General features: G+C 35.3%; 7 protein-coding genes across 7 annotated transcripts; 4 read left to right on the forward strand and 3 right to left on the reverse strand.

Annotated features, from left to right (window-relative positions):
* Positions 1-496: 496 nt before the first annotated feature.
* Positions 497-1,263, forward strand: PHYBLDRAFT_74027 (hypothetical protein; the record flags this gene model as incomplete). Its single annotated transcript, XM_018442965.1, has 2 exons — positions 497-750; positions 865-1,263. Coding segments are annotated over 2 exons (653 nt in total), but the record flags the coding sequence as incomplete, so codon positions are not given.
* A 306-nt stretch (positions 1,264-1,569) lies between these two features.
* On the forward strand, positions 1,570-4,701 carry PHYBLDRAFT_173975 (hypothetical protein; the record flags this gene model as incomplete). Its single annotated transcript, XM_018437159.1, has 2 exons — positions 1,570-2,842; positions 3,761-4,701. The coding sequence occupies 2 exons, from the start codon at positions 1,570-1,572 to the stop codon at positions 4,699-4,701; spliced, it is 2,214 nt and encodes a 737-aa protein (XP_018285687.1).
* A 343-nt stretch (positions 4,702-5,044) lies between these two features.
* PHYBLDRAFT_151164 (hypothetical protein) lies at positions 5,045-5,282 on the reverse strand (the record flags this gene model as incomplete). Its single annotated transcript, XM_018432617.1, has 2 exons — positions 5,045-5,200; positions 5,265-5,282. 2 exons carry the CDS (start codon positions 5,280-5,282, stop codon positions 5,045-5,047), a joined length of 174 nt encoding a protein of 57 aa, XP_018285688.1.
* A 5,166-nt stretch (positions 5,283-10,448) lies between these two features.
* PHYBLDRAFT_151165 (Homeodomain-like DNA binding domain-containing transcription factor) lies at positions 10,449-11,350 on the reverse strand (the record flags this gene model as incomplete). The annotated part of the gene is made up of 2 exons (XM_018432618.1): positions 10,449-10,865; positions 10,988-11,350. The coding sequence occupies 2 exons, from the start codon at positions 11,348-11,350 to the stop codon at positions 10,449-10,451; spliced, it is 780 nt and encodes a 259-aa protein (XP_018285689.1).
* A 691-nt stretch (positions 11,351-12,041) lies between these two features.
* Positions 12,042-13,157, forward strand: PHYBLDRAFT_173976 (hypothetical protein; the record flags this gene model as incomplete). Its single annotated transcript, XM_018437160.1, has 4 exons — positions 12,042-12,398; positions 12,497-12,802; positions 12,865-13,073; positions 13,115-13,157. 4 exons carry the CDS (start codon positions 12,042-12,044, stop codon positions 13,155-13,157), a joined length of 915 nt encoding a protein of 304 aa, XP_018285690.1.
* Positions 13,158-13,566: 409 nt separating this feature from the next.
* On the reverse strand, positions 13,567-15,035 carry PHYBLDRAFT_151167 (hypothetical protein; the record flags this gene model as incomplete). The annotated part of the gene is made up of 3 exons (XM_018432619.1): positions 13,567-13,697; positions 13,806-14,127; positions 14,976-15,035. 3 exons carry the CDS (start codon positions 15,033-15,035, stop codon positions 13,567-13,569), a joined length of 513 nt encoding a protein of 170 aa, XP_018285691.1.
* A 252-nt stretch (positions 15,036-15,287) lies between these two features.
* Positions 15,288-16,760, forward strand: PHYBLDRAFT_151168 (hypothetical protein; the record flags this gene model as incomplete). Its single annotated transcript, XM_018432620.1, has 3 exons — positions 15,288-15,548; positions 15,714-16,143; positions 16,198-16,760. The coding sequence occupies 3 exons, from the start codon at positions 15,288-15,290 to the stop codon at positions 16,758-16,760; spliced, it is 1,254 nt and encodes a 417-aa protein (XP_018285692.1).
* Between the last annotated feature and the right edge of the window lie 132 nt (positions 16,761-16,892).

A 16,892-nucleotide genomic window follows, 5' to 3' on the forward strand; every position in this document is an offset into this window, starting at 1 on the left:
TTGTTCTGCAATTCTGTTTCCTCCCTTTCACTGTTACAACTATTTTCACAGCTGCAAAGTGGAGAACAGGTTCAGCCATTGAAGATAGTATGATTTGATCTTCTCTTTCCCCTCTCTTTTTTTTGACTTTTGTGATCCCTTGGGACTTTTTTATATCTTCTTTTTGTACTTTGGAGGCTATATGATCTATAGATCGCCAGCAATATCTCCTTGAATAAAATATAATCTTTAACCTGAGCTATTGCGGCACTTCTCTTTCATGTAAGCTTCACTTTTTTAAATTTTGGGTTTTTCAAAGTTTGCATCCATACAATTCTATCATCAATCCATCCAAAATATTGCTTCAACCATTGCATCCATTGTCAAACACGACGCATCTACCCTTCCCACCACCGCATCCATTGTCAAAAAAATTTTTCCTATCATTCCTGCTATTTTATCACCAATTTTCACTTTTTCTCTGCCAATTGCTGCCATCTCAAGATCATCTCCAAACATGTCACAATTGTTGTCTGCTAATTACATGCAAAGTCTGCCAGCCGAACTTGTGACGTTTTTAACCAGTATGCAGTCACAGTTCAAGGCACTTAACGAACGTACAGCACATTTGGAATCTCTTGCTGCCGAAAATGTCCAATTGCATGCTCAATTAGCTAATGTCCGGCAGGAGAATGCCGATCTCCGATCTCAATTGTTGCAAAACAATGTGACTGGTCCTGTTCCCAGCTCTGCTTCTCTTCCTGCACCCCAGTCAACTCCAGATCTTAGAACTGCTGCCTCCACTTGGGCCACCAAAACAAGCTTGATTCTGCTAGCCAAGACACCTTGAGTTCCTTCTGCCCGCTGGGTTGCTGCCTCTCAAAGACTGTTCTCTGACAAAACTGGTCCTGATGGTTTTGAATATGTTTATATTCCTCGCTCACGTCGTATTATGCACAGTGAAGTGCACCGCTCTCTCCGCACTCTTAGTGTTGACACTGGTCGCCTGTTAGATATTAATTTTCCTGCTTGTGGAGTCATTGGAATTCTTGTTTATGTGCAGTATCTTGAGGAATTTAAGTCCCAATTAGCTAGTGCTAAGGTCTCTCTTGTCAACAACTTTGATCCACTTGATCCTAAAAATGTTGCTGATCCCAAGTTTGCCAACTTGTCTGTCTCTGGTCTTGAAACCCAGGCTTTGGTTCTCCAAAATGCCCGCTGTCTCCAAGCTCTCAAGTTTTTGCGTTCTCACTTGGTTCTGCCAGTTGCTCACTTCTTTGTCCAGTCAGGATGGATTGGACTTGAGGAAATTCCTGCCCGACCAGTAGCTGAGCACTTTAGTGATGCTCCAAACAAAAAACGTGCCCTTGATGCTCTCACTGCTATGATTGAATGAGTGACCTTTCAATAGGATTATGGAATACTAATGGACTTCAACCTTGTGCAATTAATGACGTGCTCAACAACTGTCAATCTCTTCATATGCTTTTTATAACTGAAACATGGCTCTTATCCTCAGCCCATCTTCCAACCTCATAGTCTCAGTTTCATCTCTATGGATCTCCTGTTGCTGGCAACTACCGCGGATCAATGGGGGTATCATTGTTAGTCTCTCCTTCCTGTCCTTATGCTGTCACACAAATACCTATTCCCAACAACTATGCTCTTGCTGTCAAGATTGGTACCCTTCGACTTATATGCCTTTACTTACCACTCTCTATGCCCACTCATGAAGCTCTTGATATCCTCTCAGCCATTCCTTTAACTGATGATACCATTATATGTGGAGATTTTAATGTACGCCTTGGTTCAGTAACTGGTGACTATGCATCTAACTCTCATGGTGTAGCTTTAGAGCAATGGCTTGAAGAACGATCTTTAACTGTTCTCAATGGAGTTCTCTTACCATGCATACCCACATACATTTCCTTTCGTAACAAAGTTGAAATCAGCAGCATCATTGACCTTTTTATCACCAACACCAACTTCGCCAACCCTTCTTTACACATTGCAACCAAACTATCTTTAGGCTCTGATCACCGACTTCTCTCACTTTCCTTTACTTATGACCTGCAACACTCACCACCAGCACCTCCACCTATGCGCCAAACTTGGAATCTGTCACGTCTTTATGAAGATGATGTCAGATCATTATATGTCACCACCTTTGTCACCAAATCCACCTCCCTTCTCACCACACTACAAGACCTTGTTCAAAATCCACCAACTATATGTCCACCCATTGATGCTCTTACTAACTCTTTCAATGCACTCATTTATGACTCTCTTAGTAGCTCAATTGGTTCTCGCCCCCCTCGCCCCTCACATTGGAAATCGTTTTGGACCCCTGAATTGCAAGCTGCAGCTGACCATAAAGATGGTTGTTACAAGCAATGGCGTCGAGCTTGTGGCATTGACAAGATCAATTGGTGGAGCCGGCACCAGCATGCACACAAGGAGTTTCGTCAGCAAGTTCAGACAGCAAAGCATTTGTCTTGGCATGCTTTTTGCCACTCAATGAACTCGGATTTCAACAAGGCCACATCTAAGATAAAACAGTTGAAACGGCACAGACAACCACAACACACATTTCAGCATGATGATGGCCCAGCAGTCGCAGCAACAGTTATGTGTGACCATCTTGCATCTGTCTATAGTGGACATATTCTTCCTGACATTCGACCTTCACCACCACCACTCAACACCTCTCTCATGTCTTTTGCGTCTGTTGACTCCCCATTCACCTCATCAGTGGTGGAGGCCTTCATGCAATTTATGCCTAACTGCAAGGTGCCGGGTCCTGACCACATCCGTGCAGAAATGCTAAAGCCCATTTGGTCTCACATTTCACCTCTCCTTGCCTGTCTTTTCACCATCTGCTGGCAATGGTCATACACTCCTTCTCTCTGGCACCAAGCCCAAGTCTTTCCTATATTTAAAAAGGGTAACCCTCAGAATGCTGTGAACTACCGTCCCATCTCCCTTACTTCTGTGGTGCGCAAGTTGTTTGAGACGTGCATAGCTCCTGAGTTGCATAAGTTCTCTCCTCCTCTGGATGTTGCCCAAGGTGGATTTCGTTCTCACCGTGGTGCTCTTGATTAAGCTCTCTGTCTGCATGACCTGATAAAAGCTCATTTTCATCGTCATCACCACTATCCAGTAGTTGCTTTCTTGGATATCAAAGCAGCATATGACACTGTAGATCGACATGTAATTTGGGATGCCCTTTTCAGACAATCCATACGACCTGCTCTCCTTGGACTTTTGGTCAATATGTTTGATGATGTGTCTATCTCAGTTCTTCTTGGAAATTTCACCTTACATTCATTTTCACCCAAGACAGGCGTTCTTCAAGGTTCAGTTCTTAGTTCTCATCTTTACTCCATTTATATGAACTCCCTGCCAGCTCTCCTCCACACAGTTGCATCTCCCCGCACTTCTACCTATGTACCATCATCGTCTCCCTCCTCATTGGATGCATATCAGTCTCTTCTTGCTCCTTCAGGTGTGGATAGCTACCAGCACGCAGTCTCATCAACGCCAATAAATACACTTCTTTTTGCTCATGATGTGGCAATATTTGGTTCTGCTCGTGACGTTCAGACTATGCTCTATTTGGCCACCCAGCACTCATTTGCTCTTGGTTTTCGTTGGAGTCCATCTAAATGTGCTATCATTTACCCTCCTCATTCTGCAAACCATCCAGATCTATCTCTATATGAGGAGATTCTTCCTGCAGTGGAGGAATTTATATATCTTGGTGTTCCCTTTCACAATAAAGGTATTCATGGGCCTTCTATTGTCACTCATCGTCGTTCTGGAGCCCTGGCAACCATGGCAACACTGAATGCAGTTGGAGCATGCTGGTCTGGATTCTCTCTGCTTCTCAGCTCTCGTCTGTATAGGACCTTTATCAGACCAAAATTTGAATATGGATTGGCTATTCTCCCTCTGAAAAGAACTGATACTATCCAGCTTGAGAAAATCCAAGATAAATGTTTGCGCATGATTATTGGTGGGCACCGAACCTCATCTACAACTGTGCTCAAACATATATGTAACCTTCCTAGTATGAGTTTCCATGCTGATGTGCTGATAACAAAGTTTTGTATTCGTGCTCACTACCTTCCCTCTGGCTGCCTTTTGTCTCTTCTTCACTGTCACCACTCTCAGTCTTCATCACTTGTCACTCTTCGTCATAATACTCTCCTTCAAAGCATCCCTATTGATTTAAATGTTCATAGTGGCAAAGCTCTCAAACATCACTTCGAAACCTTTCGACAGTTCAAAACTGATCAGCTCCGATTGTCTTCAAACCAAGTCTTGTTTCTAGCATGCCACCCTCTTTTGGAAGTCGACCCTATTCTGTTCTTGCCTGCAACTAGGGTGGAACGTAGCCGCCTTGTCCACTGGAGAATGAGTTGGTTGCCTGGCACTCCTAAGGATTGCCCTTGTGGTACTGACCATACCTCACGTCGTCATCTTGCTGTCTGCTCTTTGGTTCCTGCCCATTTGTTGGCCTGTCTTCCTATTCCATCTGATCAAAACTGTAATCCAATTGATGTTGCCATTACTGCTCTCTCAAGTTCTAGTCAGGCTCCTTGCCCCTCTTATTGTGTAGCACTGCTTACTATTCTCTGGCATTTTGACAAGCTTTGTAACCCTGATGGTGACTACACTCATGAAACTCACTTTGGTACTCTTTGGGTTGGACTTAGCTAGTTTTTGTTTTCTTTTTCTTATCTTTTTTTCTTTTCTATCTAATTTGCTTTCTCTTTTTGTCTTTTCACGCATGAACTGCTGCCTGCTTGCACTTCTATCTCCTCTCTTTCACTGTTACAACATTTTTACACAGCTGCAAAGTGGAGAGTAGAGTACAACTCTCAGCTTATTAGTGTTAGTTCTTTTCTTCTCTTTCTATTTTTTTGTCTTTTTGTGATCCTTTTGGACTTTTTTTGCTTTTTCTTTTGTACTTGAGATGCTATATGATCTATAGATCGCCAGCAATATATCTCTTTAATAAAACATAATCTTTAACCTGAGCTATTGCGGCACTGCTCTTTTGTTATGTGTGTTGTAGGCAAATTCCGGTTTGGCCAGTTTCTGGTGATGGATACCAGACAGCGGGTTTTTTCGGTGGTTTGGTCCGGCTGTGAGCCATGATGGGTGGTACTGGACTCATGGACGTTGACATCGACAGTGAGTCAACCGAATGGCATGTCTTGAGGGACAGGAGTGGTCCCCCCAGGTTTCTTGGGAAATATTGCTCCCAATACCCCTTATACCCAAACCTCCAATTTCATTCTGTTCCTTAAAATTAAAATACCCATCTACATCTTCACCTTAGAAACACCTGTCACCCACTAAAAACATTATATCTCTTTCCTCTAATTTTATACACTTCTTTATTGCTGATATTTATTTACACTATTTTTTATTACATTTTTATTAGACTTTATTATTATACTATTATTATATTTTTTACTTTACTACATCATTATTATATTATTACTTTGCTTCTATTCTACCTCACTATATTTTTACTTTATCTTTATTCAATTATTATATTTTTACTATACTTTTATTTTACCCTCTATATATTTTTCTATTCTACTTCTACTATCAACACTAGTTACATGTAGTAAAATGTTTTACTTGACTCTCTTTTCTTTCCCTCAAAAATTATTTTAAGCAAACATTTTTGTTTATAAAAGGAACAACCTTTTCCATCAATAAAATCATCGTTTCATCCTTGATCTTATTTATTTTTTGTTCGTTATTATCATTATTCTTCATTCATACACAGTGTTCTTGTTCTTTGGAGTGTTGTCTGTCGATCTTGATATATTTTATTTCTCTGTTTTCCCTTTTTTGTCTTTCTCAAACTTTGTTGTTGTCACAATTTCTATTTTTATCTTCTCTCTATTTTTTCTACCAGTCTGTCACCAATTCTTACCTGTCAAATTACCCATTCTTTTCTATTCTTTTTGTATTCTTATTCTTGTATTTTGTAATTTACATTACATTTATTTGCCAAGTAGTACTGTTATAATTCACAACAAATAACCACATCACGCGTCACTTGCTTAGTACAGTGGGTAGAGTGTTGTACTCCCAATTGGAAGATCATGCGTTCAACTCCCAGAAGCTACCCATTTATCTGGGTCTGTACACCTGGTTCCCTCTTTTGCCCTTGCTGTCATGGTGTCGCGTCATAGACACCAATGTCTGAGTGCAGCCGTCATCCTACTGTCCTTCCTGTCTCCACAAGCGATTGGTTCTTCTGTCTCCTGTCCCATTGAGTTTTGCTGCCATTCTTGTCTGATTTTGTCTGGTATTGATGCCCTTTGCTGACTGCAATTCACGATGCCTGTCATGGGCTTAATGAAGCATGTTCTCTTCCTATTTAAGACTTCGTCAAAGAATTAACTTATAGTCAACAATAATTTCTTCTCCTATCATTTCTCTTCATGTAATAGCTTTCTCAATTATGTTCTGATAACAGCTATATGATCTATAGATTGCCAGCATTATATGATATAGTAAAAATAATCTTTAACCTGAGCTATTGTGGCATAGTTGATTATTGACAGGGGTTGTTGTAAAAATAGCCAACTATTAACAAAATTTTGGCTGTCTGGCAGTGCGGTAACATTGCAGAATTCTTTGTAATTCTAGAAAAATTATATTCTATAATTTTTAGTTTTCTGATGGCAGCCAAGGCTGGATAGAAATCAATTTTTCTATTTGTAGAGCAAAAAACCAATAAGTACAATGAAAAAAGCATCATTCTGTCAAAAATAATGTTATGCAATCACACATCTTATCTTATTTTTTTGCTATATTTAACTGAACAAATCAACTTAGAATTAATATCATTTTTATAACATTTTCTTTATAAGCATAACTATCTTCATGATTATGACTTAATAGTTGTTTTATTTTATTTGTACTTAATGATAATAAAGAACAAATTACATTTAATAGATTATCAATTATACAACTTTTTATTAGATTTTTCAATAATTTTATTTATTTAATTATTTAACAAGCCAATTGCAAAGCTACAAGTATCACAATATGTGCATTTAATAAATATTGATTTTTCTTTATCTTATTTTTTGACAACAAGTTCTCTTAATACTTAATACTGTTGATATTTTACTTATTTGATTATCTGAGTATATTGAGTCAAGTCTATCAAGATTGATCAATAGTACTGTTTTTCTCTTATTTTTTTATTATTGATTTTATTATCTTTAATTCTACTTTTTCTTTTGAGTTTGTCTTTCCCTCTCTTGTAGAAAAGAGAGATTATTTCACATCTATAAACTCATACAAACCTCAAAAACAGTGATAACATATCACCTGTCAACATTTATCACAAATACAAGTACCACATGTGTCGTTATGTCATGTGTGTTATGGACAGGTACAGCTTTTGATCATGTCATGGTGTCCAGTACTGGAAGGTCAGTCTGCTTGATAAGTTTGTTCAGTAGTTTGTTGTGACATGTTGTCTTAGTTATGAGAGGGTGACGTCAATAGTTTGTTGATGTGATACTGTGCCCTCAGTAGTAAGAGAAGATTTTTCTATACACAGAAAAAATCTTGTTTCTGTTCCCTGTTCTTTCTACACACAATACATTTTCTTTTTCCCTTGTTAACATATTTGTTCACATTGTACTCCTTCGAAATCATGGTCACCCATGCTAGTAACATTCCTCTTCTACAATGTGCACTGAAAAAATTATATGATTTCATCAAGTAGAAAAAAAGCAAATATCAGATTGAAAGCATGGATTTCAACATGATTCTATCATAGTTACCCCCTAAATACTTAGTATACTTGTAACAAGTAGAAAGAAGCTTAGAATCATAGAGAAAGTATTATTCTGGTGGATAGCAATATTGTTCTTCAGTCTGCTAACATTATTTGAATATATGCTGCACAGGTTTGTGTTGTGCATTTGAATTATATGAGTATTATATTCCATTTTGAATCTGTATTTAATTTATAAAAAGGAGTGGACATGGATACTGCTTTAACATATATACTTTCCTATATTTTGTTATATAATTATTTGCTGTTTTATAATTGATATATGTGGGAAAGTACACTTTAAAACTTATAATCTGTGGGAGAGTATTCTTTTTAATACAGACATAAATACTTCTTTAACCGACATACTTTCCCCATTTTTCACTGTATATTTAACTCTAGTTTTATAATAAAAATTTGTGGGATAGTATACTTTATGATGTATAATATGTGGGAGAGCATACATTTTAAAATTTTTTTTTGTATTGGTTTGGTTGAAAAATTGGTTTTATTTGTTTATTTTGGATGATTGAAAAAGAAACTTTTTTTTTGAAAAACATGGTGATTGTATAATAGTTGTTTATAAAACTATTAAATCCATTAATGCTTCTAAGCATATGCTGCTAATTGATCTTTGATTTAAGCTATTATACTAGTGCTTACATGAAGATATAACAAGCTTTTAAAGCCATGTAACAAAAAAATTGAGAAAACAATTTTTAAACAGAAGAAAATGTGCAAGCTAATATCATTTTGATGTAATTGTTATATGAAAATATCTTGAAAAGAACTTACTGATCTAAAAATAATATAATCCTTGCTGTACAAACTATTATTATGAAATACTATGATTAACAATGCATTTAAGATAAGTATACAAGCAATTGACACATAATAGACTTACTAAACACTGTTTTTTATATAATAAAATAGTATAGACTGATTGGATAAATTCTGTTAAAGAAATATAATAGCATCAAACACAAGATAATAATTAAAATATAGAAGGTGCAAAACTTTAATAAACACGTACTGTCAAATTTCATGAGAATATCATTGCCAAGAGAATTGAATAGATACTATGTCTAGTATATTAAAGCTTTGTGTAAAAGAAATAAAAAACAACAATGTGTGAGTATATAAGATCATAACATGTTTCGAATTAGATATTATATATAGATGAACACATATAGATTGAATGGTCATACAAGGGGAAATAAGTAAGTAAACTAGATCATAAGTAAAAATAATAAAATAATAGAATAAACTTACTGGGTAACAAGTGTTAAAAATATATAAAAAAAAGATAAAAGAAAAAAAGAAAGAAAACATCTTTCTGAATTATAGTGCACTTAGAAAACTGGACTCCACTAAGAAAAGATTTATTCTTTTCCATGTATCTTCTGCAATTCTTATTATTTTAAAATACTTTTTAAACACACTAAGACGTCAGTTAAAGAAGTACAATATACTATAATTTTAGCTATAAATATGATGTTGATAAAAAGTTATATCAAGTTATTCTGAAAAATTGAGAGTCCGATTTTCTTCAGTAGGGGGCAATTTTTTTTTATTTTTTATTTATAAGGTGCTCTTTCTTCAAAATGCATCAATGCATTCTGCTTTGCATTGATGCCACAAGATTCTGGCAGATCTCTTCCAGAATACTATCCCACTCTTTTTGGAAGCGGGCCTGTGGTGATCCAGACACTTGGTTGTTGGATTTATTACATCTAAGAACATATTCCTATTATTATAGTAAAACAGCTATCATTACAAGAACAAATGAATAATTTATTTATTTTACTTATGGTAAATCAATAAGACCAATAATTAATTACAGTAAGTACTGTAATTATGACAGCTCAGTAAGCATTGAGTTAATATGAGGACACTGCAATTAGATTAAATTATAAACATAGCAGTACCAGCTCTCTAATATCTAAATGAACTCAGACTTAAGAAATTAAGATGTGACTGACAAAGCAGATCGTGTTTTGATATAAAAAGGACAACTTTGTATTCTTTAATAAAGACAACCTATATACAGTCTCAAAGTATTCTTATATACGTCTCAATCTTTTTACTGTTGATTTTATTCTATATGTTGTGGTGGTTGAAGTTGAAGAAGTTTTTAAGAGGAAGAATTGAAGATTTGAAATTAAGAACAAAGATTCGTGAGAACTTGTGTAGGTTTTGTTTATTGAGAAAGATTTTGTATCAAAGTTTTACCAGGTTCCTACACTGAACTACTACTGCTATTTATATTGTTTTGGATTGGGAAAATTATATGACTGGGGTCAGGTAATCGATCCTATCTGAGCCTTAATCAGAGCAACGTGATCTTGGGATAATTAATGTATGATTAATTATATAAATGTGTGTAGTCCCAATGAAGTATTAACATCGAAAGTAAATGTGTTTATGAGTTATAATTATGCTTATAATAATCCACTGATGTATCCCATATTATGGTGATATCATCATATGAAATATAATCACTATCATGCATGCTAAATCTGTGTGTTAAATAATAAAGTAATCGGTAGACACCTTTGACTGGAATAGCTGAGGCCTTATATTATTTCCTTCAGACTTATTCTCAATTACAGCAGTAGTCAATACTCATTTACAACACTATAAAACTTCACAGGGCCCGCAGCTCTCTCATAGACTTGACAGCCTTCTTATACTTGTACAGCTTGTTCTTACTGTATGCCCAAAGGTTTTCAATGAGATCGAGATAAGACAAATATGGTAGAAAGTTAATGACCTCAATCCCCTCTTTCTTCAACCACTTCTTTGTATTGGCTGCTGTGTGGGATTTTGCATTATTGTGCAAAAACTCGATTTCTGACTTGCTCAGATTTTGCTCCTCCAATGTTTTCAGAAGGTCTTGCTGAAGAACAGCCACGTATTTTGGGCTGTCCATGTTCTGCACGATCTTCACTATCTTTCCGTGTCCTTTGGATGAAAAACATTTCCATACCATGATGTGTACTCCAGTACAGACAGGTGGAGAAGCATTCTTGGTTTTTTTGGTGACTGCCTTCTTAAGTCTCCACTTTCACCTCTTTCCATCACATTCAAAGTGATTGATCTTGAACTCATCTGAGAAGATTACCAACTTCCAGTCTTCTACTGTATAATTGATGTAGTTTCTGGAAAATGCCATGAGCTTCTTACAAATGGCGGGTTTGATTTCACCTTCAGAGGTTGCTCCTGTTCACAGGTGAAGCTGGATGTCTTCAACAATGTTCTTATTGCTGGAGGCTGTACAGTGAATCCCTTACTGCACAGTTGTCCTGCTGCCTCCATTGTTGTCAAGAATTCCTCATTCTTAAAGGCACAAACAATACGGCGGGCAAGTGTTGCATTAATTTGGGCAGGTCTACCCTTGCCCTCAAAGGCAGGAATCTCCAATTTTCGTCTATGTCTTTTGACCATGGTATCAGATACCCCAACAATTGCTGCCACTTTGGCTGCAGACATGCCCTGTCTAAGGTGAGCTTCGATAGAAAGAGATTTTGCTTGCAAAATTTGAGCCATGTTGATTTGAAAATTAAAGAGAAAAACAAAGCAAAGATCTGAATATACTTGCCTGATATCTATATAAGTTACACAGATATAATGCAGTACCAAAAGGTATTACGTATGCATATAGTTGAAATAAATAACATATGCATAAAAAAAAAACAACTTCTTTAATTTTTTGCCCCCTACTGAAAAAAATCGAACTCTCAATTTTCAGAATAACTTGATATACCTTTTTATCAACACCATAATTATAGCTAAAATTATAGTATATTGTACTTCTTTAACAGACGTCTTAGTGTGTTCAAGAAGTATGTTAAAATAATAAGAATTGCAAAAGATACATGGAAAAGAATGAATTCTTTCTTAGCGGAGTCTGGTTTTCTAAGCATATTATAAAAAACCAGAATTATAATAAATTGTGAGTGATATATATATAATAATGCAAAAGAAACAAGCTGGATGAATATAAATTTCTAAATGAAGATATAAGCTTGTGCACCCAACCTATATACTCCTCTGAGTTAAAACCAAAGTATTTGAACATGAATAAAGAAGATATTTTTTTGATAAATAAGATGCAAAACCTATTGAATTACTATCCCTTCCCCTTTCCTCTTTTTATTTGTATGTATAGACCCACCAAATTTTATAAAGTTTACTTTGATAATATCAATCGATATTAAAGTTTTTTCATGTATAGAAAATGAACAATTTTGCATCTGCTGACTATTTGTTCAACAACTTTATGTATGCTGCTATTGCACACAGTGCTGCACCAGGTAGTAGCAACTTCATGCTACCTGATAATGCAATGACTGCTATGATGTCAACTCATAGTCAGGCTACCAAAAGTATATCAGATTCATTGATTTTGATGATGAGCACAATGAACAACCAATTAGAAGGTCTGGCAAACCAGGTTTTACTCATGACTGGTGATATCACTTTATCCAACCAGACCATGACTTGCCTTCAGAAGACTGCGACCAATATCCTCGCTGGTCAGACTGTCATTCACGATGTTGCTTCCAGATGTAATACTACATCAAGCACTGAACTTGTTAGTGGTTTTTCATCTTTGATGGAAGAAGATGTGTAGAAATATCAGTAAGTCTTTTTTTTAAAAAATGATAAAACCATCTAACACTACTCTTGTAGACTTTTATTAAGAACCATGTTAAGACGCAAAACTTTACTAGCAACAATACAAAAGAAATTGCTGCAAATGGTGCAAAGTCAGAATGGGTGATGACAAGCTACTTAATGAGTAGTGATAACTGTGGTCTTGCATCAGCTATGAGCGCGTACTTGCAGAGACAGCCCTGTTCTACTGGGATGGCTACGCATGTTCTTGAAGGTATGGTAAAAAACCATTTCAGCAACCAAGTGCCTGAGTCTTGCAGATCCACCAAAACCACAGGAAGGAAAAACACTGCCACAAGAACACGTCAGCGTGATGTGGCAGTAAGTCATTCATTTAATATATAGATATATTATGTCACTTACAATTTTTAATATATTTTCAGCTTCTACTCTGGCGTGAACTTGCATACAAAGAAAACAAAGATGCAATTGACAAGTTTATGGATAGAGTTGACTGTGCCCATGCTATCCAGAAAGTCACCATGTCTGATGAAGAGTCTGATAACAAGGATTCTGCAAGAAACAAAACTCTTATGGCTTATTGTTCTAGTTGGAGAAGTATTGAGATAATATATTTTTGTAGAGATTTAAAGTATAACAGAGAATTAACTCATATAATTAAAAATTAAATAGCTCCAAAAGCTCTTTACTTCCCTTGACAATTATTCCTCTTTGAAGGCAAAGAAAAGAGCTGTAAGAAAGATCACATGTGTTTGGACTATACATGACGCAGCTGTACCAGTCAATTTAGAAGTTCCATTAGCTCAATGGACTATTAAAAGTCAATAAATAAGATATAATTTTCCACTTTCAAAAACTTATATATAGACAACAAATATTTTCTTGATAATGTATTAATAATAAATTGATAAATAGATATATATATCTGTTTATGCATACACTTTTCTAAATAATGGGGCTATTAGCATGCAAATATTACCAGTGACAGTTGTATGTACACCAATTGCAGCAGGTATCAAGCTTCGATAAACAGGTAAAATGTTCTAAAAGTCACTTCTTGTCAATGTAAATTCATTTAACTCAATGTACTGATTACTTTGTGTATCTTGACTTGCTGTTTTATATCATCTAACATAAGCAAATACATGCCTATCTGCTTGGTATGTCACAAGATTGATGATGTCACTGACAAAAAGATATTGAATTTGGCCAGTAAAGGCACTCATTTCATGGCCATTGTTTTCATGAAACATTGCTTACATTATTAAACCCTGTCAAACTATATCATTACTACCTTTGTAAATCTGTCAAAAAAGATTGATTGATGAAATTTTGTGAATAATATTGTTCATAAAAAAATTACCAAAGACTGCCTGCCTGTAACTTTTCAGTGAAGTATTGTTGTATGCTGTTTTGTAGTACTCAAGTAGATGAGCATACTCATCTTCTTCCATTGGCATAAACTTTCTAAGATTGAAAGAAAAGACAGATGGAGGAAATAGCTCATTACCCTTTACATTGTCAATAGTCACAACAGCAGAATCAAGAAAGTTCTTCAAATTGAAACCAGAAGCAGTCAATGAGTAAGATGTGGCAAGGATGGAAATAGTAGTGACAAGAGTTGGAACTGAACTAATGAGCTCGTATATCAAGGAATGGTGCAATGTAGTGAATGAGTGGGAGTACTGTATAAGCAAGATCTAATTTATATGCATCCTCAAAGTATTTACACATAAAGGTTCCTTCAAACCCGTCTCTCTTGTTTGTCTTATAGTTTTTTAATTGACTATTGTATCTGTTGTAAATTAGTATTAACTACTGCTGTAATTGAGAATAAGTCTGAAGAAAATAATATAAGGTCTCAGCTATTCCAGTCAAAGGTGTCTACTGATTACTTTATTATTTAACACACAGGCTTATCATGCATGATAGTGATTATATTTCATATGATGATATCACCATAATATGGGATACATCAGTGGATTATTATAAGCATAATTATAACTCATAAACACATTTACTTTTAATGTTAATACTTCATTGGGACTACATTCATTTATATAATTAATCATACATTAATTATCCCAAGATCACGTTGCTCTGATTAAGGCTCAGATAGGATCGATTACCTGACCCCAGTCATATAATTTTCCCAATCCAAAACAATATAAATAGCAGTAGTAGTTCAGTGTAGAAACCTTGTCAAATTTTGATACCAAATCTTTCTCAATGAACAAACCCTACACAAGTTCTCACAAATCTTCATTCCTCATTTCAAATCTTGAATTCTTCCTCTTACAACTTCTTAAAACTTCAATCATCACAACATGAAATAAATGTAGAAAACTTTGTGCAAAAGAACTGATGTATGGAGAGACAAAAAATGTCACCAAGCAAGATTTTATATATCAGACAGAAATGTTTGTCTTGCTCAGAAAGACACTAAGCTTTGTTATTGCGAAGCCACTATTTTCATCAAGCAATATGTCAACAACCCTGAAGTAGTTTTAATTTATATAACAAACGATCATACCAACCATGTTCCTGGCAATGCTTCTGAAATTAGAATATTGTTTTTACCTTCTGAGGCCATCAAAATTACTGAAGATCAGTTAAAAGAGTGCATCACCTATAGAAATACTAGAATTTCAGCTTTGAAACAAATTGAAGAGTGAGGCGTAGACATTAGAAAGCCCAATTATGAAGACATCTATAACAGAATGAGAAAGATGTGTGAATAATACTATAAGAGAAAAGTTATTTAAAAAGTGTTAAATAAAAAATATAGATGAAGAATTTACTGTATAAGTTTCATTCTGATGAAAATAAGTCTCTGAATATTTGGATGCGTGAGAAGTTACTATCACAGAACTACTGTATCTTTACTGGCAATCTTTCTGCATACAGCAACAAAGCACAGCATTTTGCGTTTGGATTTCAATCACCATCTCAAATGATGCTTATGAGAATTTCCCAGTCGTTTTGTCTTGATGCAATACACAACATCTCTGCATGCAACATTGAAATATTATACTCGTTTATTACTCGCCATTCTGATACTGGAAAAGGGTCTCCTGTTGCATACATGATTACAAACGATCATAGTGTTGGCCCTATTAATCAATGACTTGTACATCTTTGCGAGAAAAGCTGTTTCACTCCCTTATATATTACCATCAATTGTAGTATTGCTGAAGTTAATGCAATTACAGCAGCATTGCCACAGACCATCATTCATTTCTGCAAGTTTCATGTTTTGCATGCCTAGTAGCATAATTTAGACAGCAAAGTAAAGCTTGATGCTTCATACACATCAGAACAACTTGGCAAATACAAGTATGAGCTCAAGGCCAATCTGAAAAATATACTTATTGAATCAGATGAGAATGAATTTTTGAGAAAAATCCAGGAGTTTAGGCTTTGTATACAAAGTCAGCAACAATTCCTGGCTTATTTCAAACGTAAATGGATTGGAACAGAAGAATTGTTGAGAAGATGGGGAAGGCCATATGTTGCAAATGACCACCAAAGATATTTGACAAACAATTACATGGAATCGTGGCACAACCAATTGAAAACAATATACTTTGGCCATACTTGCATAAGACGATTGGACTGTCTTGTCTTTATTTTGACAAACGATGTGGAGTTTTTTTACAATGAAGAAGTGGAACGAATCTACATACAAAATGGACAAATGGGTCCGATTGAAAATGAACTTGCTTGACACTCTTTTTCTGCCAATACCATACAAGATGACATGCTCCCTTTCATAATCATTAATCCTTTTAATGAGATTGGCAATAGCATGGAAGACTTTAATGGCAAGTGGACAGTAAAGTCATTTACAGATGAAACACAATGGTATCAGGTTAATGTACCAAACAATTTGATACAAAATTGCACTTGTCTTAATTTTGCTTCACGTCAAATTCTCTGTAAACACGCACATCTCCTAAAGAGATTTATTGGTCTAGACTTTGCGTATACAGTTCAAAGGGAAAACAACCACCTCCAACTGCAAAGATCGCTTGCATCTGAGCATGAAGTGGCAGTTGTTAATGAGGAAGTTGAAAATGAAACAAATACAGTTGTTGTAAATAGTAGAAACAATTCTGTTTGGTTGCAAAGAATCATAGCCCAGAATACAACACTTCATTATCAAAGAGAAGACTTAGAGCAGTTGATAGATGTTCCAGGAATTGATGAAGCCGAATTACAAGTGATTAGTGATTTACTTGGGGAAGCAATGAACTGTATAGATACTCTTAGAAATGCAAACTCTTTCCACTTTAGAAATCTTAATACACAAAGATAATAAAAAATTACAATTATGTTCTATAATAATATGTTTGATAAAGAGAAAAAAATGTAAAAAAAATATTAATATTCCAAAAGAAACAATAAAAGTAAAAGCTGTCACTGCTTCTACACATCTTTATAATTTAAA

This window comes from Phycomyces blakesleeanus (assembly GCF_001638985.1).
Source record: "Phycomyces blakesleeanus NRRL 1555(-) unplaced genomic scaffold PHYBLscaffold_28, whole genome shotgun sequence".
In the NCBI taxonomy this organism is placed as follows: Eukaryota; Fungi; Mucoromycota; class Mucoromycetes; order Mucorales; family Phycomycetaceae; genus Phycomyces; species Phycomyces blakesleeanus.